Source organism: Rhinichthys klamathensis, unplaced genomic scaffold (genome assembly GCF_029890125.1).
Source record: "Rhinichthys klamathensis goyatoka isolate OS25496 unplaced genomic scaffold, OSU_Roscu_1.1 h1tg000266l_1, whole genome shotgun sequence".
Taxonomy (NCBI): domain Eukaryota; kingdom Metazoa; phylum Chordata; class Actinopteri; order Cypriniformes; family Leuciscidae; genus Rhinichthys; species Rhinichthys klamathensis.
Window position 1 is genome coordinate 652948 of NW_026606787.1, and position 26752 is coordinate 679699.

Consider the following 26752-nt stretch of genomic DNA (forward strand, 5'->3'; position numbering starts at 1 on the left):
AATGTAATTTATTCCTGTGACGCAAAGCTGAATTTCAAGCATCATTACTCCAGTCTTCAGTGTCACGTGATTCTTCAGAAATCATTCTAATAGTGACTATTTTGTGATTTAAAACAAAAACAAAAAACAGCATTTATTTAAAATAAAAATCTTTCGTAACATTATAAACGTCTTTACTTTCCCTTTTGATCAATTTAATGCATCCTTGCTGAATAAAAGTATTAATTAAAAAAGTATGAACTGTATTTAACAAAATGACAAAACTTAAAACCAAATGCCATTTATTTTAAACAAATAAATCAGCTTCAAAATGATAAAAAAAATCATTGTTATATTGATATACTGTATATAGATATATTGTTTAGAATTAAGCCAAAAAAAGTGTAAGCCACTATCTGGTTGTCAAACAGTAAAAAATGACTAAATTAAGTTAGTTCTGAGAACATTATTTGTTTGCAGATGCAAATTGATTTTATAACACAAAGACAAAGATGCCCAAAATATTCCAATTATGTTGAGGTCCTTGTAATTTATTTATCTACTATTTTGTAAATTAATTAGAATGAATGAAACAGTAAAATGTCAAATATGGATTTTCAGCACAAAAGAAATCATACCATGTTGCTTGCTATGTTACCCTGTTAATTATTTCAGGAAGTGTCAACACATGATCTTCTTCAGAGTGCATACAGTACCTTTCCCGGAGGGGGCAGAGAGGCCGTTGAGGAGCTGGGAGAGGGTGAGGGGTTTGGTGGGTGAACCGGGAGAGTCGCTCCCTGTGAGCTGACTGCTGCTCAGGATGTCTAACTTCCCAGCCTGCAACCTGAACTTCTCCAACTCTTTTGACAGCAGGTTAAACTGCTCACTCTGCGTCCGGCATTTTTCCTCCAGATCTCTCACTTTAGCCTGGAAATAAAAAGAGGGATGGAAAGAATAGGAAAAGAGAAAGGCTAGTTTTAAAAACCGTACAGAGACCAATTTGGTCTGGTCTGTAATAAAAAGCAAGATTCTAGCAGCAGTGACATTTACAATAGTTAACATCTGCACTTCACATTAACTAACCGAACAAAGCTAATGAATGGAGCCAACGAACTCTACCAGCTGTGGTAAGCAACCTACAATACTACAAGAATGGCCCACATCTAAAAGGAGGTTTTTCCTACCAAAAATCGCATTGTGTTCTTAGTGCGAAGGACACTTCTCAGCTTCAGACACCAACAGAATCAAACAAAGACAGGAGTCAATCTATGTTCAGCTGTTATTGTACAACAAATCTCTTTTTTTGGTCATGAAGTTAGCAATGGGAAGAAATATTACATGGAGGAGGGTACCACACATGCCAAAATAACAGTAAAAGCTGTTTATGCCTGATGATTTGACGAAACTCACATGAATACTTGTACATCAATACTATTAACTGCATTAGAGGTGTGAGTTTGCATTTTAATCATGTCAACATGGAACTGAAACTTGTCTTGTGCAATATGTTTATGCACAGTTACAAGTTCACATAAATCACTAAGCAGGGCTTTTTGTGCAAGGAAATTAAAGGAGGGTGGTGGAAGGAAGACATGACACGTCCATCAGTCATGTTTACTGTTGCTGATCTGATCTGCAAACGCACATATCCATGAGGCGCTAACAGCATTCAGCACAAGGCAGCAAACATGCATCGCAACACAGGAAGAGCAGAAAAGATCAGGCAGTGAATGAGATACTTTAACCACTGAGAACAAACTTACTTTCATGAATATACCCTCAACTACAGAGGCTGTTCATTTATCTCCTGTTAAGCATTTGTACTATCCAAAAAATAAAAAATAAAAACTGCCTCTCAAGAGGAATGAGGGTACAGCTGGATGGTTTCAAACAATCTGGTTTAAAAAAATCTACAGTAAAAGACAATTTTTTACCCTTTGTTAAAGATGGTAGAGTTTGTGATTAGTTAATTATCTATTTGGAAGTATATGCCACCAGCCATTTTACAAATACATTTTACAAATACATTTCAAATAGCAGTAACAAACAATTCATTAAAATATTTAAATATAATCATATTTTTTATATTTAATTTTATATTGATATTTTTATTTCATGTACACTATTTTATACATATATTGTTAAAATAGTTTTAATTTAATGTAATAATTATTTTATATTAATAACATTAGAAACAATTTAATTTAATTATCATTTAATTATTAGCAACATTATATACTGTTATTAATAATAACACACACGCACGCACGCACGCACGCACACACACAGTGTATATATATATATGTATATTTTGTTTAAAAATGCAATAAAAAGCAGTTATTTGGCATTGAAGACAAAAGCGTGCAAAACTTGACCTGTTTTTATACATTAAACATTTATAAAACACATAAACAACTTTTGTCAGGTATGTATAAAATGACTATGAAGTTTGATGGGTTCTCCTAAAACGGTTCAATATTTTGATCTATGGCGATATAGATCAAAGATATTGATCAAATGTTTACAGATCGATCATGGAAATGAGCAGTAATTGACAGGACAGCTAAACGAGGTGACAGGAACTACCCCAATGAGTCACATGGGGAGGGAGAACTTTGAGGAAAAGTAACTCGAAAATACCTGCATGCTGTCCAAGTGATTCTGTATATGCAACAAACAAAAACAAAAACAAAAACAAAAAAGACCAGTAACATAGTGACAAGAGATGTAAGAAACCAAACAAATCACAGTTACACACACAAGCATTTCTTCAGTTTCAGAAGTCACAAAAACCCAACATGAGCACTTCCCCCCCTCCCCCATTTCCCCTTAATTGCCAATTAATGGCAGCAATGAATGAAAAGAACAAGGCAGAATATGGTAAATAAATCATAAAATGTATATCAAAGAGATGTAAATTAGTTTAAAACATTAAATAATGAAACTAATCAGCAAGGATATGCACACAAGAACTTACTTTATTAGTTTATTTAATAAATTTGTCTGAATAACTCAAAATAAAAAGGTGTTAGCTAAGATGTGATTAATATGGTAGAAATATTTTTGGCTAATATGAAAAAATACATGATGACGCATGTGGAATGTGCTGTACTTTAAAGGTCAGCCAAGATACGATTTAAAATTCATGCTTATATGCACACTCACATACACATGCACTAACATTCATGAGCAGACATCGTTACTCACCTCTAACAGATGGACGGCACCTTCATGTTCCTTCTTAGCCTCAACCTGAGCCTATAAACAACACAAAAATAATATATAACACCATTAATACCAAATCAGTCACATGCTCCTAATAAATGTCATGGCCAGAAATATTCCTATATGTTCCCATATCTCGCTATACTGGCAGATCAGCCCATCTTTTGCAAGCTGCTCCAAATCTCAGATTTGCATTTTCAAAGGTATTTAGATCTGAATTTCTTGCTTGCCAGTTTAGGACAGTCCAGTGTTGTGATTTTAATGATTCCTATTTCCTACGTGTTTTGTAAAGGGTTTAAGCATAGTTTTTTGACATTTTGACAGTTTTTTGTTTTAATTACATTTATTTAAATATCTTTAACTTTGCTAGACATTTCAATTTCTTTAATTATAGCCAAAGCAAATGTAGTTGCTTTGCCTTTTACCAAATCGTTTTGTTTGAAACCAATTATTTTTGTTTTCTTATAATACACTATTTACTTATTTTAAAACAATTTTATGAAATGGATTCATTCATAATTCATAATATAATTTAGTTCGTTCAGTGTGATAGAAATTTGTCATATACTTGAAATGCATAAATCTGAAAATATTCTTAAAAATTCTAGTACCAGGATTGGTTGAATAAGCTGTAGGCAACACAGACCAACGCAGTACATTCATTGTAGGGCCATGAAGACTAAAATGTTACTGTTTAATGTTATTTTTTTAATATTATTTTTCTTTATTCATTTTCATAATAATTTCATAATGCATTTTGTGGAGTCAGAGTATGTTGTACATGTGTGCTGAGCAGAGATATGGGATGAGCTATATTTTGCATACAAGTATGTGTTGATTCTTTTCAAGGAAAGGAATGTTTTTTAACTGATGCAATGCACCACAAATGTATACACTGAAGGGAAGTTTCTTAATATGGAAAGTGGATTGTGCCACGTGTAAGCGTGAGTTATACCTTCCATTTTTAAACATAAGCAACATGTTTTGCTACCTTACAAGGAAGTTGTAAATCCCTTAGTGGTGTATATAAGCTCAATTCTTACTGTACCACCCCAGAGAAACGTAGAGGCATAATGGGGATGAGGGAGGAGAAACGCCGAGAAACATAAAGGCATGAGGGGGTGAGGAAGGAGAAACATAGAGAAACAATTACAGCTGGCATGGTGGGGTGAGGGAATAGAGAAATGGGGAACAGAGAAATCTGGAATGAAGACCTCCTCACCTATAGCCTCATTCTGCTATGCCTGTTTCTCTCTATCTGATACATGTATAAAATAATAAATAGAAATCTCTTGACAAAAGTAACTGGTGTAGCTTCCGTGATTCAACCATAACGGGGGAAAGCATGATTTTCAAATCTACAGGTCATATATTGTAACTCTCAGCAGCTGTGCAAAACAGCCTTCAGTTCCACATGAATAGAGAAACATCTGTTTTCAGAAAAATGTATGGAGATAGACCTTTAGAACAACAGAACTGCGTTCTAATGTCTTGACTTCTGATGAGTACGTGTGTGTGTCATTTCCTCTTTGTTTATTCTCCTCTGTAATCACGGTGCTCCATTCAATAAAGACAGACAATAACTCAAACGTTTCAGCGGGTGACAATGTTCTCGCATTCTGGAGAAAATGTCAGATCTGATCACCTGCTCTGCCGTTTCATTAGAGAGTAATTTACTCTGGGCGGTGAGACAGCAGCACTTTTCTCTTCATTCAAAAGAGAAATAAGTAGAATATATCAGCAAGTTACCTGAAACTGCTGAAACACCTTTTCATTAAACATCTCTCTTCATTAGGAGCACTTTGACAGCTGGATTTTAATATTGGGTGTTTCTTCAACTTCAGGCGATTTTGTGTCATGGGGGTTGATTTTTAATTAAAACTAACTTCTTTCTTTTTATTATATGAAAGTCACATTAAAACTCAAATCTCAGAAACTTTTTTACCACCCTTAATCATTCATCTTTTCAAAATATCTTATATGTAAAGATTTGTATTGCCCTAGCTAGTTTCTATCTTAAATTGTGAAAATCCATTAGGGTCCTCACACCATCGGTGCTCGGGCCCTAAATATGGTACATATTTCTAAATATTAAAATCTAAACAAAGAGCATAAATAACCCATTTAAATCTTATATGTAAAACTTTTGGTTGTGTTGGGACAAATGTTTTTTTTATCCCCCCAAACAAGCTATAATTTTGTCAAATGATCCAAAATGTTTGAAAATACTATTTAACTGTATTTATTTAAGGATACATATAATACTATGAAATCAGCCTTAGCAAAACAAAGTCAATTTTCCAGTAATGTTATTGTAAAAAAATAAAAATAATTATAAAAAATAAACATATTAAAGGCAAATTCCTTAAAATAAATTAAGACACACATACAGCCCATTGTTAATTAAATACCCTATTTCCAGTCCAAAATCGTCTGACAAAAACCCACCAGCTGATTAACCATCTAAACCAGCTTTGACCAGACTGAAACCATGCAAAACAGTTTATCACCAGAATCCAGTCAGTTTAATCAATGTGTTTAATCAGACACCAGAAGCCTTAAGCGTGACACAAGGTCTTGTAAACTGTAGTCTGTGCTTGAGCTTGATCCTATGGTATGGTGTGGTTGGAAACCCTGACCTCTTACCTTCTGCAGAAGGTCAATCTCCTGCTGCTTGGCACTGAGGACGGCCAAGGCTTGTTCATGCTCTAATTCTAGCTGCTGCCTCCTCTCTGCAGCCTCTCGCATATGCTGGGAAAGAGAGAAGAAAGAGCAGGAGATGAGAGGAAACTTAGCAAAGGATGAACACAGACAGAATGAGAGCAACCATCAATCATTGTTGAAGGGATAGTTCACCCAAAAAAGAAAACTCAGTACTCATTTACTCACCCTCAAGTTGACGTACTTTATTGAGTGGAGCACAAAAAGAAATATTAAGAAGAATGTCCAAGCTGCTTTTTTCCATGCAATCAAAGCGGATGGGGACCAAGGACAGCCGTGAAACCATTGACTTTGTATTGTAAAACAGCTTGGACATGCTGTTATATAACTACTTTTTTGTGATACACGCATAGTCAAACAGTATGGATTTGGAACTGTGTTAGATGGATAATACTAAAATCTTCAATTTTGGGTGAAATAATTCCATTAAAAACTTTTTAGGTCACAGAGCTTTTAGCTGCTGTTAACACTCGACAAAGAGTCCCTGCACTGATCTATAGACCCTCTTTTTATCAGTCTCCAGGAGCACCAAAGACAGAAATCCCTTCTAATCCTGTAGTATCTGATCTAAACGCTAAGATTTCTGTCTTACTTGAGCACATCAACTCAGAATTAGGGGCCATTCACACTGTTTGAGTTTTTGCATTCCACTGCGCTGCTTTTCCACAGTTTTTCTATGTTAACATGCATGTTTGACTGTTGCGCTTGACAGTCTCATAAAAATGTGGCGCTCATGTTTCAAGAAGTTAAACTTGCTAAAAAGTGTTTCTAAATGTTGGGTTTTTATTTTATTCCATTGGCCTTGCATTTGCATGTATAAAGTCACCATTAAATCAAAATGGAAAATTCTAAAAATGTTATGGAATATTGTAGTATTTATTGTATTTTGGTAAAATTCATGTGCCCTCGCAATCTTTAAACAAAATAACTTCCCCTCCCTCTTGCAGTGACGTCTCTTCTCTGATGATGTGTTTACTGGCATGAGGGTGGGACAACCTGTCACTCACATGACATAACAACAATAGAAAACCACAACCATACAACGATCCAATCAATTCCCGATGGACAAAATCAAGTCCAGCCCTACGAGAAGCAGTTTCACTCAGATGTATACGCCACAATATAGGGAAGAAAAGACTATCGAAACTTCCGTCCATGCTGACTTTAAATGCAAAAACACATTCTGTGTGAATGGCCCCTTACTGTGGTAACACCTTGAGAACACTTATTTGTTGGCTTCTAAAAACTAAAGAACAGTTAAAGAACAGACAAAAATAAAGTCATTCTAAAACCATAGGCTGTTTCTTTAAATTATTTTTAGTGAATAGCAACTAAATTCCAGTCTGTTTATCAAACAAAGTATTCATTAAACAAAGTGAAAATATGACTTCAAAAAACAAAAAAAAACAAAAAAAAAACAACAACAGCATATGGGTTTGAAATGACATGAGGGGGAGTAAATGATGACAGAATCTTCATTTTTTTGGCGAACTATCCCTTTAAGCACTGAAAACAAGAGCAAAATGTCATCATCAATCAGGTTTTGTCATTTGCTTCACCCCTTCAGGTAAAGCAAAAACAGAAGTGAAGCATCATGTCAATCAGCCAGACAAAGCACAGCCACGGAGCTTCGCATGATCAATAAAGGCTCTTAAGGTTCACGGCTCTGTACATGAAAGGGTGTGTGCAAACAACACAGCATGTTCAATCAGCGCAGATTACTGCCCGACATCATCCCCAGAAGCTCTTCTGACCTGTTAAAAGTACACAGTGACAAAACCTAGCAATCTTCTTTCCATTTGTGAGAGGTGAGGTTACAGGGGATAAAGGGCAGAGGAGGAATTTTCCATGCTGCTATTAAAGAGGAGTGCAGGGAAGAGGAAAGTTAGAATAATCTAACCTTCAGAGGATGAACAAACTGTACTGTGTGTGAAATATGTTATGGTTATTTGATCATCAAATGTTAGTGAATATCTCTATGCCTACTGCTTATGGGACAAAGCATCTAATACAAATCTAAAGTGTCCCATGTGTATGTCTTAATAGATTATGAAGTACCTTTTACTTATTAAATAGCTTAATCATTTTAACAGCTAAATATTTAATTTATTTATTTACTTATTCTCTCACTCATTCACTCACTTACTCACTCACTTACTCTCTTACTTGCTCACTCGCTCACTCACTCACTCACTCACTCACTCACTCACTCACTCACTCACTCACTCACTCACTCACTCACTCACTCACTCACTCACTCACTCACTCACTCACTCACTCACTCACTCACTCACTCACTCACTCACTCACTCACTCACTCACTTGTTCGCTCATTCATTCACTTACTCATTCATTGATTCACTCATTCATTGATTCATTAGGGCCCGAGCACCGATAATGTGTGTGAGGACCCTCTTGGAATTGCTCTGTTGTTTATTCATGTATTATTTTTGGTTTGTGAGATCATTAATGATTACACTGTTCCAGCTTATTTAGCTAATAATAAGGCATCTGCATAAAAACTAGACAAATATTATTACCATAGAATACAAATCATATTTTATTGGTTTAGACTTATCTAAAGCAATAAAATATTGATGCTACTAGTTAGTTGGTTCCTTTTTTTTTTGTATATCAAGGCTGATAGTTTCAACATATTTCACACTTTGTACATTCAGCAAAACTGTCACCTTATAACTAAAAAAAAAAAAAAAAAAAAAAAAAAAAAAAATATTAAGTGTGTATCTCACATTCAAAAGAAGAGCTGGGTTAGTTTATTTCGTGAGGGGAGGGTGTAATTGTGCATAACTGTTGTGTCATGCACAAATGCATTCCACAGTGCCTTAGCTGGCCGATCATTTAGATCACATACAGCATCCAGATCAGTTGTTAGTACTCAGTCAAAAGGTCAACATTCAGTTAGTGCTGGCTTCTGTAAAGTCTTTAGATATACCTGATGAATGAAAAATATGGAAGGTGGCAGGGACAGGGAAGGGGCAGGAGAGGGTTAGACGTTAGGGGAGGGGTAGGGCGCTTCAGGACTCACAGATCCACACTTTGAGAGTGTACGACAGCTCTAAAAGGTACAAAAAAAATATCCTGTGATGCCATAAAAGAGTACAAGGGGAGAAAAAAAGGTTTGAAAACATAGATGAAAGTGGAGGTCATGATCTAAATCACCCTTAAACATGGCCAGCTGGGTTTCCTGAAACATGAGCTTGTATACTGACACAAATCACTCATAAAGGACTATAACATTTTCACTTTGCCACCTTTGAGCTTGACGACTCAACATATATGAAGGCTAATCAGGTAACCAGTGAGAAAAATATCCATATTGTACTTTTTATTTCTTGATCCTAAATTACAACACTTTAATCTTAGGTTGAAATGTCTTAATATGGTGAATCTCACGAAATGTATAATTTCATCCAAAAATTTTAAGGAAAAAAATGCAAAGACCAAACTCTGGATGGATGGATATGCAGCATAGATGGAAAATTACTTTTTACATTGCAAAACTAAAGAACTGAAGAAAAAAATTGTAGGATGGATGGATGGATGGATGGATGGATAGATCAAATTTTTTTGAATGGATGGATGGATGGATAGAGATAGATAGATAATTGTTTACAATGCAAAACGTCTCAGTTACGGATGTAACCCTCGTTCCCTGAGTAGGGAACGGAGACGTTCCGTCGGATGACGACGAATGGGGGTTTCGCTTAGAAGCCTATCAACTTCAAGTAATACAAAACGAGCCAATGGCAAAGAAATGCCATGGGTCTGCGGAATTTGCATAGCGTAACTCCGCCTCACCTTGTGGGTATTTAAGGAGAACGCTGGCAGCAATTCAGACATGTTTCTTCGCTGAGGAGCCAAGACTGAGCTCAGGCGATCCCCGCGGTACAGCGGAAAGTGGCAGGAAGACGGAACGTCTCCGTTCCCTACTCAGGGAACGAGGGTTACATCCGTAACCGAGACGTTCCCTTTCGTTGTCACTCCGAGTTCCGTCGGATGACAACGAATGGGGATACCAGTCTAATCACGCCACCTTCTCAGCTGTCTTCCAGTGCCCTGCGTAAATATGAGATCCCTGTCGTGAGACTAGCACGGACGAAGGACTCCTATTTAGCACAGGAATACCAAGGTACACTGGGGAGCATATCCCAGATTTTGGGGGAATATGCAATTACTGCCAACCCAGAGGGGGGGACTTAAGAATACACATATGACCCGAGGGATGCATATGGGGAATCACTGGGGTGTCCAGCCGCAGGTGGAATATTTCAACCACAGGGGTGGCAAGGTGGCTTGCCGAGGGAAAGACACATGCTCAAAGAGGCTTACAGTGGAAATACACATGTGGGGGTTACTCAGAGGAGGAACCATGCACACGGAGGCACCTAGCCGACGCACAGGCAATAGACACTGGCGCCAGCGTCAACAGTGCTGGAGGAACTCAGGGCTTCAGAGAGGAAGGCTCACCTGAGGAAATATCGCACGTATCCAGTCCGTGGAGTGGAATGGCGAGCAAGCGAAGACACCTAACGGCTCCCATGTTAGCTTGAAAAAGACAGTACATGGGAGGAGACTGGCTCCACTCGGAGATTGTAAAATCTGGCGAATGTGCAGCTCTGCAGATGTCTGTTAGCGAGGCGCCATGCGCTAAAGCCCAAGAGAACGCCACACTCCAGGTGGAGTGTGCGGTCACACCAAGGGGGCACGGTCGACCTTGCTGCTGGTATGCCAAAGCAATGGCGTCCACTATCCAGTGAGACAACCTTTGCTTGGAGAGAGCCTTTCCCTTCAGCTTCCCACCATAACAGACAAAGAGCTGGTCTGAGGTCCTGAAATACTGCGTTCTGTCTACATAGATGCGAAGAGCACGTACTGGACAGAGCAGTGCCAAGGCTGGGTCTGCCTCCTCTGGGGGCAGCGCTTGCAGGATCACCACCTGGTCCCGGAAGGGAGTGGTAGGAACCTTGGGCACATATCCAGGCCGGGGTCTCAGGATCACATGAGAGCAAGCCGGCCCGAATTCAAGGCACGCTTCGTCAACGGAGAATGCGTGCAGGTCCCCTACCCTCTTGATGGAGGCCAATGCAGTCAGAAGCGCTGTCTTCATTGACAGGAAGTTAAGCTCGACCGACTGCAAAGGCTCAAAGGGAGCACTGCGCAGGGCAGTTAACCCTTTGATGCGCAAGCTATGGATACCCCTTCTAATGCGCAACATGGGTCTAAAAAGACCCGTATTCATTTCCTATGTTATTTCAGTCATGGCTGAATGTTTCTTTGCTGAATCTTTAAAATATATGCATTTTATCATTTGTTATTCCAGGTATTGATTAAATATCTTGTTTTTGATTTCCACAAATCATTATGTTTATGTTTCCTTTCTTACTTTATAAACAAACACAGTTTTTGTATTTCTACATCAATTTTACATACATGGGTCTAAAATGACCCGTATTCATTTCCTATGTTATTTCAATCATGGCTTAGTGTTTCTTTGCTGAATCTTTAAAATATATGTATTTTATCATTTGTTATTCCAGGTATTGATTAAATATCTTGTTTTTGATTTCCACAAATCATTATGTTTATTTTTTCTTTCTTACTTTATAAACAAACACAGTTTTTATTTCTACATCAATTTTACATACACGGGTCTAAAATGACTGTATTCATTTCCTATGTTATTTCAGGTGGCTTTGACAGTTACAGATTTTAAAATCAAAAGGCGGGGAAAAAAGGACCCTAAACTCTTAACACATCGAACCATTTCAGCATAATGGCTTATTCAAGACTATACGGTTCTTAATAGAACTTTTAGGCCTATTACATGTAAATAAGCTTTAAAGGGGCATTTGGCAACTATTTCAACTTAATGAAACCGTTTAGAAATCATTTGGATGGTTTAATAATTGTTCTGGTGAAAATGGTGACTTTCCCTGCTCCCCCCAACGTTCCTAGGTGGAAAACCAACCTTGCAACATGGGGACTAACGTCCCAGTAAGTTGGAAACAGGAAGTCTTGTGAGAAGCGAGAACGAGCGAGAAACACAAAATGCTTTATGGCAATTCGACATAAACACACACGCCGCCCTCAATGTGTATGATGTATTACCCACCTCGGTATAGCTCCACACGATAAAGTTGGCCGGCTCCGATAATAACAAATGCTCATGAGCAGCGGTAGAAAGGGGGAGGAGGGGCCGCAAGTGAGTTTTTTTACAACATTGTTGTGAAATATACATCCCACAGCTGTAGGGGGAGCTCGTTGAGAAAACATGCGACAACAAAAGTGAAAATCAGCGAAGAAATAGCTAGAGTTGCTGAGTTCCCCTTTAAAAACCCATCTTTTTTTAGTGTAGCTAACATTAGCTAGCTAGAATAGAATATGTCGACAGCTAGCTAGCTAATAGTATTGGATATGTTTCTCTTTCTCACAAGTAATTTCTCACTAGGATTTCGTGGTCAAGTAACCATAGCCTAATATTCAAATATTATGTCCAGTTATCTTTTACAAAATATCAAATATTTTCTGTGGTTAAAATAAAATAAGACTTGCATCAAATATACAAAAGCAGCAGTGTTGAATTGTGAAATGTGTGGCAGGTGAATAGTATTATGTAATAATACCATAGTAATAGTATTTATGCAGTAAATATGTTCCTACTTGCAAATATGTGCAAATATCAAAGGTTTCTATATGGGTCATTTTTGACCCATGTATGTAAAATGTATGTAGAAATACAAAAACTCTGTTTGTATATAAAGTAAGAAAGAAAACATAAATATCAATATTTAATGAATATCTGGAATAACAAATGATAAAATGCATATATTTTAAAGATTCAGCAAAGAAACACTCAGCCATGACTGAAATAACATAGGAAATGAATACGGGTCATTTTAGACCCATGTATGTAAAATTGATGTAGAAATACAAAAACTGTGTTTGTTTATAAAGTAAGAAAGGAAACATAAACATAATGATTTGTGGAAATCAAAAACAAGATATTTAATGAATACATGGAATAACAAATGATAAAATACATATATTTTAAAGATTCAGCAAAGAAAACACTCAGCCATCACTGAAATAACATAGGAAATGAATACGGGTCTTTTTAGACCCATGTTGCGCATTAGAAGGGTTGTGATACAAAAACTATTTTTATTCAAAAAGTAAGAAAGTAAAAATAAAAATAAGGATTTGTGATGATCAAAAACAAGTTAATTGAGGAATACCTGGAATACTGAATGATGAAATTAATTTCTTGCAAAGATATAGAAAATTAAAACTCAGTCGGGTCTATTTAGACCCATGTTGTGCATCAAAGGGTTAAGACCACTGCGAGGTCTCAAGAGGGTACGAGAGGAGGACGAGGAGGATACAGTCTCCTCGCTCCTCTCAGGAACCTGATGATCAGGTCGTGTTTCCCCACAGACTTACCTTCTATAAGATCATGCTGTGCAGCAATAGCGGCGACATAGACCTTGAGGGTGGAGGGAGACAGCCTTCGCTCCAACCCATCTTGAAGGAAGGAAAGCACGACACTGATCGAACATCTCCGGGGGTCTTCTCGGTGAGAAGAGCACCAGTTGACGAAGAGGTTCCACTTCAACGCGTAGACGTGTCTCGTGGACGACGCCCTAGTGATGGCGTCCAGTGATGGTCGTCCAGTGATGGTAGCCACCACCGCTGGTGGTAGGGTACTCAAACCTGCCTCGTCCCATCCAGGAGCCACACGTGGAGGTTCCAAAGATCGGGACGAGGGTGCCATAGGGTGCCCCGTCCCTGAGAGAGGAGGTCCTTCCTCAGGGGAATCGGCCAAGGAGGTGCTGTGGCGAGGAGTATGAGTTTGGAGAATCAGGTCCGGGTGGGCCAGTACGGCGCGAGCAGAGTGACCTGCTCCTCGTCCTCCCTGACCTTGCGCAGGAATTGCGCAAGAAGGCTCACTGGGGGAAACGCATATTTGCGGCCCCGCGGCCAGCTGTGCGCCAGTGCATCCGTGCCGAGCGTACCCTCGGTCAGGGAATAATACAGGGCGCAATGGGTCGAGTCGTGAGAAGAGGCCGTCCTGGGACATGGGGGTGTCGAGCAGCCGGGACCGCTCAGCATCCTTCATGTCAGCCAGGTTCAGCCACAGATGTCTCTCCTGGATCACAGCTGTGGACATCACCAAACCCAGGGAGCGTGCGGTCACCTTCGTCGCCCGAAGAGCGAGGTCGGTGGCAGCGCGCAGCTCATCAAAGAGCCCTGGGTCTGTCCTACCCTCGTGCATGTCCCTGAGCATCTGGGCCTGGTAGACCTGCAGAGTGGCCATGGCATGCAGAGAAGCAGACGCCTGTCCCGCCGCTCTGTAGGACTTCGCCACAAGTGTAGACGAAAACCTACAGGCTTTGGATGGGTGCTTAGGCTCGCCACGAGAAGAAGCACTCTGAGGACACAGTTGCATCGCAACAGAGCGTTCATTCCGAGGGGAGCCCAGTGTACCCACGGGCAGCTGCTCCATCGAGGGGAGGAAAGGCGGATGAAATCAGCGAGCGGTCACGAGAAGACATGGGAGTCTTCCAGGACTTCGAGATTTCATCATGCACGTCCGGGAAGAAAGGTATTGGGGCAGGCTGCGGACGGGAACCAGCAGCTGCACCCAAAAACCAATCGTCCAGCCGCGAGCGCTCGGGACAGGGCGGAGGAGTCCACTCTAACCCGATGCACGCGGCCGCCCGGGAAAGCATGGCCGTCATCTCCGAATCAGACTGAGTCACAGCCGTATTCACACCCGAAGGCGGCAGCTGTGACGAGTCGTCACTTCCCGAAGACTCAGACCCACCTTGTGATGCCGCGATCGACATAGCATCTTCCTCTGGAGCGCCAAAGGAAACCCGCGGGGCACCCGAAGATGGTCCCGCGGCAATCCTCTGAGCACTCGCGGGTTGCAACACTGGAGAAGGTGCTGTGGGGCACGGACAAATAGTTGGCGCTTTGTTCCACACAGTCACACTCAGATCACCCTGGCCACCAGCCGAAGTAGAGCCTCTCGTGGAGGCGCTAGATCGAGGTGTGGATGAGGGGGCTCTCTCTCTTGCGAGGTCACTGAGTCTCGATCTAAGTGTTGCGATGGTCATGTTCCCACAGAGAGAACATGAGTCATCCATGAGCGCTGCTCTAGCGTGATCAATGCCCAAACACACTAGACAGCGCTCGTGCCCATCAGAGTCAGATACAAACCGACCGCAACCAGAAGTGCACGGGCGAGGCATCTTTAAAAAGACGTGCTGCGTGCAAGCTCTTTTTAGAAAAAAAGGAAAACTCAAGTGTTGAAGCGCCCGCGGAGAAACACACCAACTGGCAAACCACGCACAGATTAGCAGGAAGTGTGTCCTCACCAGGAGATCGCTGTCACACCAACACTGGAGAGTTCGCTCGTTTCGTAAAAGCTGACGAAATCAGAGAAGGCTACAGGAACGAAGGGTAAACTTGGCTCCTCAGCGAAAACATGTCTGAATTGCTGCCAGCGTTCTCCTTAAATACCCACGAGGTGAGGCGGAGTTACGCTATGCAAATTCCGCAGACCCATGGCATTTCTTTGCCATTGGCTCGTTTTGTATTACTTGAAGTTGATAGGCTTCTAAGCGAAACCCCCATTCGTCGTCATCGTGACAACGAAAGGGAACTAAAGAACTGTAGATTTTTTTTAAATGGATGGATGGATGGATAAATAGAATTTTTTACAATGCAAAACTGAAGAACTGTAGAAAAAAAAGGCTTGATTTTCTTTTTCAATAACTTTTTCTTTTGATTATGGGATTTACAGGGATGAGTCTGGCTGGTTCTCACCTTCAGCACCTGCTCTAGGTTCTCCAGTTTGCCTTGGAGCTCAGTCCTCTCCAACAGAGCGCAATCTCTCTCCACTGTCACAGTGTACAGAGCCTCCTGCAGCTGTTCATATTCACTTTTCACCTTATGGACAGAGAGAGAGAGAGAGAGAGAGAGAGAGAGAGAGAGAGAGAGAGAGAGAGAGAGAGAGAGACTAATCAAGAATGTCTTCAGGCTTACACGGTTTCCCTTCTGACCTCAGTTAGAAAGGTGAAAGGTCATTCTATCCTGCAAAAAGAAAAAAATGGTTTGAAAAATACAAACATGTCTGAGATGTGGCCTAGTGGTTTGCGCACGTGTTTGACACACTAGTGCTCATGCAAATGACAGGTTTGAATTCAGTTTGAATCATCTCTAGGCCCTGTTCCACCCTTATACTCCGGCTCTCTCGCTACATTTAATAAACTATTTAAGTGTGATTTTACAAGGGGAAAACAAAAAAAGATTATTTAGTTCATTTATTTCATACCAACTACTGAAGGTGAGAGTTTAAGATAGTAGTTCTGAGCATCAAACTGCAGTGGTTGTCTTTGGATCTGCAGTGGGGTAGAGGAAGATCATGTATGAATAACACCATCTGGACGCATGTGGCCACAAGGCTAATAGGTGAAATCGTTCAACAATCTACAAACCTCCAGCATACGATACTCTTATAAACATCAGGGTCTGGGAAGGCAGCTCTAGACGCTTGTATCCTGACCAGCACATCTGCTCCAATGTTTTTATTGTTTTTATTTCAGTTCATGTAACCACAGTTGCGAAGTACTACTATTTTACAAACAGCCAAATAGAAGATACAATTTAATCAAACAAAGCTAAAATAAAATAAAACATTTATTTATTTAGAATATATTTTTTTGTTAAAAAAGAAAAGAAAAAAATGTTGAATAAAAACACGGTATTAATATTACCAAAAGAACAATTAACCTGCTTCTTGTCGTAAATGTGTTAAAAAATTCTGAAAATATTTTTCAAAAGTAGTTTGTTTCTTGTAAAATGTTTGAAATGAGAAAAGATTACTTTGTACACCTTAAAAATTAAAATTCACAACAATGATGTAAAGTACATCAATAATGACTATTTTAAAATATTATATCACAATATTATAAATCTAAAAATTATAATACATAATATGATAATAATAACATTACATCTCCACTGTTACATCATATGAAAGGGTTCCTTCAAATAATTAGGCCTACATTTTGCTAATAAATACTTTGATCCTTTGAAAATGATATTTTCTGTTTGTCGTCATTCACTTTTATGCAATAAATGGAGCATGTGTAGTCAGCACTGAGCTCTGGGGTGAGAGTCGTGTATTTAGAGGCCGAGAGCAGAGGGGTTGACGTCCTGTATCGATCGCAGCGTCAGTCATGATAAAAAGCTGAGCTGACAGAGTCAGAGGTAGCAAGTACACACTCCACGTCTGTCCAATCTGACACTCATCTCTTATCTGCAACCTGAACCACACACACGTACTGAAACAGCAATTACAGCCGAATATGCTTGTTCTAGAGGAAATGTGTTTGACCTATTACACTTGTATAGTTGTTTCTTATAACATTCAACCGGCATGTCGTTGGATAGTCATAGTGGTGTTGACACTCAAGTACAAATTAAACTGATATCTAAACTGACCATATTTTTTGTGTAAAGTAAGAGTAAAAAAGTTTTTATAATCTTTCATGAAAATGTAATAACTTTGTTCACCTTTGAAACAACTTACCGTAATTTTATTCTTGGATAACCAAAGCATGAGGGCAGGTAAAAAAAATTTATTAAGCAATAATATCAAAGTCCAACATTTCATGATCCAACTATATCTGACTAAAGTTCTTCTCTATTATTTTTCAACATGCTGTGAATGTTGTTTCATGTGTTTAAAGGGACACTTCACCCATTTGCATTAAGCTTTGTATTGTTAGAAACCAAGTCATATATTATAATGATCGTGGATTTTTCCTTTATTTTTCCCTGAGATGGGAGAAATAAGGATTTAAGTGTTTTACTTCCTGCTTATTATGACGTAAAAATCGTAATTTTGCGTCATAATAAGCAGGAAGTCACATTTCATTGAAAAGACAGTAGCTCATCATTTATTCAGGGGGAGGGGCCCACTCACGCTACAGACCTATTACAGATCAGTGGGTGGGACTTAACTTGCCGAAACTAATAGCAATATCCACCATCTTGTTTGGAAGCTAAGCTAACAAGCGCTGTGGAGCCAGATGGGAAGTTACGACAATGATGGAAGGAAATAAACATGATATGCAAGAAAAGATGATTTTGAAAGTCTTCTGCTCAAATCCGATGTTCGTGGCTATCTTTACGAGCCGCAATACAGCAAAGTGTCGGATTGCCGACACGAGCGGGTAGAACGACAGGACCAGTCCGCCTCAACTCGAGCCAGTGTGGGCTCCTCGTCCGCGACAGGCAGGTCTTCTGCATCGGCTGCAGAAGCGGCAGTAGCCGCGCCCTGTTCCTCCATCAGCCAAATCAGAAGACCTGCCTGTCGCGGACGAGGAGCCCGGACTGGCTCGAGTTGAGGCGGACTGGTCCTGTCGTTCTACCCGCTCGCGTCAGATTGCCAACACGAGCGGGTAGAACGACATGACCAGTCCGCCTCAACTCGAGCCAGTGCGGGCTCCTTGTCCGTGACAGGCAGGTCACGTTCTCGCGTTCTACCCGCTCGTGTCGGCAATCCGACTGAAATATCCAGCTCCAGATTGCCAGTACTGCGGGCACCAGCAAGTTGAGGAAGCTCAGGAGGAACTATTGTTGTTACTATTGTATTGTTGAACTTTTATTGTTATCATAATTATTTTTGTTGATACCATTATTGAAATAAATGGTTCACATTTACGTTGTTTTCCTTATTAGTGTTTTATTCCACGTGTATGTTAGATAAATTTGGACGACCAACATTCCATCAGTGGAATTAATGTTACTAACCTACTGTTACCTTACATGATAATAGATAACAAAATAATGGTCATGCCTACATATTTTTATTCTTATTTTGCAAATCCAAATTGCATTACAATGTTCGGACTGAACATTCAACATAAATAGAAACGAGGAGTAATTCAATAATGATTTAGGCAACAAACTAGATTTTTTTTCTGTGAAATGAATTTCAAACTCTGGCGGCACCCAGCCTTGTAGACGGTAGAGTGCTTTCTCTGAATCTGATAGGCGGATACCTCCTCATCATTGTTCTGGATTATTGGGAGTGGCTTGCGGAGCTGTGCAATGTGGTGCATTGTGGGAGTTGTGGTTTTCAGTACAAATGCGCCCTAAAGTTACTTTCTGTCTTTACTCGGTCAAGAAGGCACCAAATTCGAAAATTGTATTATATTTCGACTACATATATGACCCACTTTCAATAAATATGAATGTTCCCACGGGTGAAATGCTCCTTTAAGGCATTGTGCCATTATAGGGCAGTATAATTCATTTACCCAAATTTGCATACTTTAGAGGGAAAATGTATTATAAAACACAATGTGGATGTGGTTTTAGATTTATTCAACTACAATAACCAGGGCTGGACTGGGACAAAAAAAATCGCCCCTGGCATTTTGGCCAAGACCGGCCCATTACATATGATCATAAACACAACCGATCTTCGCACGCCCTTGAAAACCTTGTTTACCAAATGTATACCAACTCCTATTCCTTAAAACCACTAATGCCATGTAATGAGTGAGTAGGAATGAGTAAGAGTTAACAGATGAAATAACTACTAATTGTAAAATACAATTGAACTATACTTCACAGTGATGAATCCAACAAGCTATAAACTGCATTGGCATAGCAATACCAATGTTTCCCACAGGAGTTTTGGTAAATCTGTGGTGAGTGGACCTCTGTCCCTCTAGGGGGGTTCGGGGACACAAACGCGTCTCATTAGAATTCTAGTAAAATGCGTAATCGTCAAATATGCAGATGTGGAAATAATGCATAACTGGGTAATGGGTTCCTACTGTTACGATTAAGTCCACTGGAAGCAAGTTGAGGTGAGAACCCAAATGCAATTTATTACAAAACAAGATAAACACAAAACAAAAGCATGACAAGGCATGGAAACCTCTAAACTAAAACAGGAACACAAACCAAGACTAGAGAACAAGATACTGGAGCCGGGGAATAGAACAAACAATACTCGACAAAGACACAGGGCAAACATGAGTGTTTAAATACATACAGGACTAACGACGAGACAAGGGGGACACCTGTGAACAATCAACCAATGACAACATGACACAACAGACAAGGGAACACAAGGCAAGATCACATGACTAGAATAGGGAATCACATGACAGACAAGAACCAGGAACAAGAAACAAAACTCAAACCGTGAAACCTACACTCATAGCCTAAGTGTTCTGTGGGTAGCCTAGTTCTGCCTACCGCAGTTCTCTACACGCACTAATTTCTCTCTTTATCCTCCTCACTGTCCTCATCAGCCACTTGAAGGGCCTGTTTCCTTTTTCAAGCTATTTCTCTTGTGTTCCTTCCGTTTCTTCTCCATCTCTCTGACTATTTTGACAGATACACACTGACACTGTATGCTCGCTGAGAGCCCAGAGGGGGAGGTTTTTAAAGATGTGATTGGACCAGCCCAGTGTCAATCAAAAAAAGAACCAATGGGCCGCTAAACTATGCGTTTCATGGGCTGGTCTGTGAGGAAAAGAAAACTACGCTGACTTTTTTTGTCCAATGCATTACACCGGCACAAAGATCCCAGCGCCGCCAATTATGCAAAACAAAACAAAACGAATGGGCCGCCTATGTACGAGTTTTATGGGCCGTTCAGACAATAAAAAAAATATATATATATATATATATATATATATATATATATATATATATATTCTTTTTTTTTTTAAGTATGAGATGTATCGGCCCAAAAAGCACGTCGACCCACTGGGTCTGCCCGATGGCCAGCCCACCCCTGACAATAACCCTTAGGAAAGAAAAACCTTGGGAAAGAATGTACGTATAGAGTATATAAGAGTATAAAAACAGCCGCAAAACGCTACTATTTCACTATTTAGTCAGCTACAGTAGCAAATAAAATAAATTAAAATAAAGAAATGAAATAAAATAAAATGGTAATTTATTTTTTTATTTATTTAAATTATTTGGGGAAAAAGGCAGTTAAATAAAAACACAATACTAATGTTACCAAAAGAACAAACAAATCTGGTGGCAGCCCCTCTGACTGCATTGACCTCCAGTCGACAAGAAAACATTTTTGCTGGTCTCCGGCAGCTCAGGCTGCTTTTAATGAACTAAAGAGCCTTTTTTCTTCGGTGCCTATTCTAATTACTCCAGATCCTTCTCAACAGTTTCTTGTGGAGGTCGATGCATCAGAAGTAGGTGTCGGAGCAGTTCTCTCCCAACGATCCCCTCATGATTAGTTACACCCTTGTGCATACTTTTCTCACCGGTTGTCACCCACAGAGCGGAATTATGACATTGGTAATCGTGAGTTGCTGGCCGTGCACTTGGCACTGGGGGAATGGCGCCACTGTTTGGAGGGTTCAGTGGAGCCGTTCCTGGTCTGGACTGATCATCGGAACATGGAGTACATTCAAACTGTCCTACAGAGCGGGCTCCAAAAATTGTGCGCTTTCACGTCAGTTTTCTGCTCCGGAGGACGTGGTGCCGCCAGATACTATCCTCCCCTCTGGTTGTGTGGTGGGATCCGTCACCTGGGGCATTGAGGAGTGCGTCAGGCGGGCCCAGTCAGGAACAGAGGTGCCAAGGGGGTGCCTGGTGGGCAAACTGTTTGTACCGGAGTCGGTTCGGCCGGAGGTTCTGGAGTGGTGCCACTCGTCCAGGTTAGTGTGTCACCCAGGGGTGATTAGAACGCTGGCTGCTCTTCGCCAGCGTTTTTGGTGGCGGGGCATGGGAGGGGACGTCAATCGGTTTGTGGTTTCCTGCTCTGTTTGTGCGCAAAACAAGTCTTGTAACTATGCCCGTTGGTCTGCTCCAACCTCTCCCTATTCCCTCCCGCCCTTGGTCCCACATTGCACTGGACTTCGTGTCAGGGCAGTCCAGTGGCAATACCGTGGTCCTCACGGTGGTGGACAGTTTTTTTAAGGCGGTCCATTTTATTCCCCTTCCCAAACTCCCTTCTGCCAGGGAGACGGCTCAGGTGGTTGTGGACCACGTCTTGCGGATCCATGGTCTTCCAGAGGATGTGGTCTCTGACAGGGGTCCCCAGTTTATCTCTCACTTTTGGAGGGAGTTTTGTTGGCAGATTGGTGCTACTGCTAGTTTGTCGTTGGGATTCCATCCACAGACCAACGGTCAAACAGAGCGGGCGAACCAGGATCTTGGGCGGATTCTCCGGTGTCTTGCTTCCCACAATCCTTCGTCCTGGAGCAAGCAGCTCACCTGGGCTGAATTAGAGGTCTGCACGGGCTTTAAACTAAAGCCCGAACCCCGCCCGTACCCGCGATCATTTAACCCGACCCGACCCGACAATTACATTTACATTTTAAGCCCGAACCCGACCCGAACCTGAGGTCCATTCTGTTTCTCACAGCAAATACGCGCGAGAGCGGTAGCACATGCGCAAAACAGTTTTGTGATATAAATGATATGATAAAATAAAACAAATAATTATAAAAAATTATATATATATATACACTCACCGGACACTTTATTAGGTACCCCATGCTAGTAACGGGTTGGACCCCCTTTTGCCTTCAGAACTGCCTCAATTCTTCGTGGCATAGATTCAACAAGGTGTTGGAAGCATTCCTCAGGGAGTTTGGTCCATATTGACATGATGGCATCACACAGTTGCCGCAGATTTGTCGGCTGCACATCCATGATGCGAATCTCCCGTTCCACCACATCCCAAAGATGCTCTATTGGGTTGATATCTGGTGACTGTGGAGGCCATTTTAGTACAGTGAACTCATTGTCATGTTCAAGAAACCAATTTGAAATGATTAGAGCTTTGTGACATGGTGGAAGTAGCCATCAGAGGATGGGTACATGGTGGCCATAAAGGGATGGACATGGTCAGAAACAATGCTCAGGTAGGCCGTGGCATTTAAACGATGCCCAATTGGCACTAAGGGGCCTAAAGTGTGCCAGGAAAACATCCCCCACACCATTACACCACCACCACCAGCCTGCACAGTGGTAACAAGGCATGATGGTTCCATGTTCTCATTCTGTTTACGCCAAATTCTGACTCTAACATCTGAATGTCTCAACAGAAATCGAGACTCATCAGACCAGGCAACATTTTTCCAGTCTTCAACTGTTCAATTTTGGTGAGCTCTTGCAAATTGTAGCCTCTTTTTCCTATTTGTAGTGGAGATGAGTGGTACCCGGTGGAGTCTTCTGCTGTTGTAGCCCATCCGCCTCAAGGTTGTGCGTGTTGTGGCTTCACAAATGCTTTGCTGCATACCTCGGTTGTAACGAGTGGTTATTTCAGTCACTGTTGCCCTTCTATCAGCTCGAACCAGTCTGGCCATTCTCCTCTGACCTCTGGCATCAACAAGGCATTTCCGCCCACAGAACTGCCGCTCACTGGATGTTTTTTCTTTTTCGGACCATTCTCTGTAAACCCTAGAGATGGTTGTGCGTGAAAATCCCAGTAGATTAGCAGTTTCTGAAATACTCAGACCAGCCCTTCTGGCACCAACAATCATGCCACGTTCAAAGTCACTCAAATCACCTTTCTTCCCCATACTGATGCTCGGTTTGAACTGCAGGAGATTGTCTTGACCATGTCTACATGCCTAAATGCACTGAGTTGCCGCCATGTGATTGGCTGCTTAGAAATTAAGTGTTAACGAGCAGTTGGACAGGTGTACCTAATAAAGTGGCCGGTGAGTGTATATATATCATTATCATTATATTTGAGAGAGAGAGAGCCTGACTGTGTGTATGCACATATTGCACATCTGCGCACGTATGTACTTTCTCTCTCTCGCGTGCCGGTCACCACAACACAGCAAGCAGGCAAAGCACACGGCACGCAAACTATATATAGCCTATTTAGTTTTTCTTAATTAAACCCGAACCCGAGGCTGTTCATTAAACATTAACCCGAACCCGACCCGAAACCCGCACATTTTTCGGGACCCGTCGGGCTCGGGTCGGTTAGCAGACCTCTAGGTGAATACGCCCATAATTCCTTGCCGGTGTCGTCTCCTGGGTTATCTCCTTTCTTATGCTGTCTTGGTTATCAACCCCCTCTGTTTCCCTTACAGGGTCCCGAAGCTGCGGTTCCCTCGGTTCAGGCATTCATTGATCGCTGCCGGTGGACCAGGGAGGCACTGCTGTGAACCGGGGAACGCATCAAGAGATTGGCGGACCGTCGTCAGGCTGAAGCACCTAAATACATCTGTGGGCAAAGGGTGTGGCTCTCCACCAGGGACCTAGCTCTTAGGGTGCCATCTAGGAAGTTGGCACCGCGGTTCATTGGGCCATACCCTATTGTCAAGGTGATCAGTCCGGTGACGGTCCGGCTTCGGCTTCCACAACCCTTTCACCGTGTTCACCCTGTCTTCCATGTCTCCTGCATCAAGCCTTTTATTCGTTCCTCTGTTTTCCCCTCTACCGCTTTCTCTCCCCCTCCCCTGGTTGAGGGCACTCCTGCCTTCATTGTCAGGAAGATCCTTGATAGCAGGCAGTGGGGAAGGGGATTCCAGTACTTGGTTGATTGGGAGGGGTACGATCCGGAGGAGAGATATTGGGTCCCGACCCAGGACATCCTGGACCGCTCGCTAATTGATGATTTTCACCGATCTGCCGCTCAACCCAGGACGCCTCAGGACTTGAGTTTGATCATTGCTCTTCTTCCTTTGTCTTTTGGTTATGTTTCCCTGTATATTTCCACAGCACCACAGCTGTGCTGAATTTGTAATCAGCGCTACTGAGCACCCCCTACTTTGATTTTTGTCCAATAAACACTGTTGGAACTGATCTGCTCTTGGGTTCTGTTTTTTTCGTCCAGTCGTTTCAATAGTAGTTTTTCTATTTGTCTCAGGGCTGCCTTGCTTTATTACAGAAGACCGAAAGTCATGTGTGTAATGATTGCAGTCAGCTTGAATGGCATTGGTTTTACAATATTAGGTTGACTAAAAAAGGAAAATCACATTACTACAGTGATATTTTTTCTTCTAGACCTAATAAACTGTCTACTCTAGTCAAATAAGAAATGTAACACAAAACAGTAAACTACAATCAAATCTATGTATATATCGAATCGAAATTTGATAAGTGATGCATGAAGGACTAGGGCCAAAATGAATTTCCCAAAATGATTACTATTCACCAAAATAGTACAATAGAGTAAAAACGATTATTTTGCCATGTTCTGTTTAGCAAGAACACTCTTATTTTGTCTTGTGTTCTGAATGACACGTGCACATCCGCCCCTCCCGAAGCCATAAACTCTCTCAGCTTGAATATTTAAACTGATAAGACTTAAAAAGTAGTGAAAATGATCAACTTTAGTTATGATGCAATGCTGGCCCGATTGTGCAAGTGACAATTCCGTCATGTCCCGACTCCTAAAAGCGAGAATATAGTTTCGACGTGTGCCTTGTCTAATTTTGAGAGACCATTTGCCATTTTGAGAGACACAGAGAGAGAAGACGCAGCACCGCTGAACACTCACGCGGTTTGTGAAATTGTGTCTTGGAGAAAGATTTAAAATGATTGATTTGATTTTATAATCTGTGTGGATTAATTTAGGCTACTCATACAATCTACATGCTAAAGTGAATCAATGTTTGCGGGGGAATTTCCCGCATTATAGGTGGTAGACCTGCGTGAATTATTAAATACTCAATTGAAGTATTATCTGTTATATTATTTATTTTAATAGTTAAAGTACAATAAATGTTCAAATTTAGATGTTTTAAGAATTGTTGAAATAAATCTTTTTAATAAATGCAACACGTTCCCAAAGTCGTGTGAAATGATTGTGATTTCAATACTGACCAAAATAATCGTGATTATGATTTTTTTCCATAATCGAGCAGCCCTATGAAGGACCATTCTTTTCAAGCAAGAGCAGGCTTACATGACTCACACGTCACACCATTACTGCTCTCAGTTTAGCATCGTAACATAAGGAGCTGTTTTGTGCTATAGCCTGCAATGTAGCCCAATATCTCCACCTTATTTTTCATGAAAGAGCAGGCGCAGCCATAACTTGAATGCGTTTGGCTTCCAGTGTCATTCACTTCCAGTTATTTTACCTATACAAAAACAGTCCGTTATGCTGCTTTATATCGCAAACTTTTATTTGTTGTTATATTATTTTATATTAATAATTTCCTATAGCGGCTAATGAATCCGAAGTCTCACACATTCTAAGAAAATAGCTTACTTCCACGTTGCAAAATAAGGTGGGAAAAGTCTTAGTGAGATTTTCGTTGTTTCAGTCAAAAATTAATTCCGGTGCATCACCACAAGTATGAATTGCATTTTTAAATTAATAGAAAGGAGAGAAAAATAAATTTGTGTCATGTCAATGACCCAAAAACCATTAGAATTAATAAGAAGTTTCGGTTCCCTAACAGCTTCCACACCTCTGAGAAGGTTTTCTGCTAGATGTTGGATCGTGGCTGTGAGGATTTACTCTCATTTGCTCCCAAGCTCGCCTATAAGCATTTGAGCTTTGGACAAGATAAATGCATACAGTGTACTGCTAGAACTCACAAACCATAAAGTTGTGGAAAGTGTTATACTGTAATTCTTTATAAATATCACACACTCACAGTACAAAGACTTTCTGATGATTTTAAATTACTGAGGTTCTGAGGATGTTTTTTTCTTTCACCTTTACCTCCCTCTGTATTTCTATCGGCCTCATAGGAACTGCATTCATAAATGTCTAATGAGAGAGCGGGGATCCTGTTTTGCAACAGCGTTTGACAACACACCT

At 40.8% G+C, this 26752-nt stretch overlaps 1 protein-coding gene across 32 annotated transcripts in view; it reads right to left on the bottom strand.

Annotated features, from left to right (window-relative positions):
• rimbp2b (RIMS binding protein 2b) overlaps positions 1 to 26752 on the bottom strand; it is a 193837-nt gene that overhangs the window by 47204 nt on the left and 119881 nt on the right. For 24 of the 32 annotated variants that reach the window (XR_008809107.1, XR_008809106.1, XM_056267898.1 and 21 more), the window contains 6 exons: positions 15778 to 15900; positions 5851 to 5955; positions 3187 to 3237; positions 2620 to 2640; positions 1164 to 1205; positions 696 to 906 (listed from right to left, as the gene is read on the bottom strand). Coding sequence is in view for 30 of the 32 variants with exons in the window: in XM_056267898.1 (XP_056123873.1) it covers positions 696 to 906; positions 1164 to 1205; positions 2620 to 2640; positions 3187 to 3237; positions 5851 to 5955; positions 15778 to 15900 (553 nt within the window). In the remaining 2 variants the exon portion in view is untranslated. Of the gene's footprint in view, positions 1 to 695; positions 907 to 1163; positions 1206 to 2619; positions 2641 to 3186; positions 3238 to 5850; positions 5956 to 8878; positions 8970 to 15777; positions 15901 to 26752 lie in introns of those variants that run through there. The other 8 variants (XM_056267921.1, XM_056267900.1, XM_056267925.1 and 5 more) reach the window with 3 other exon arrangements.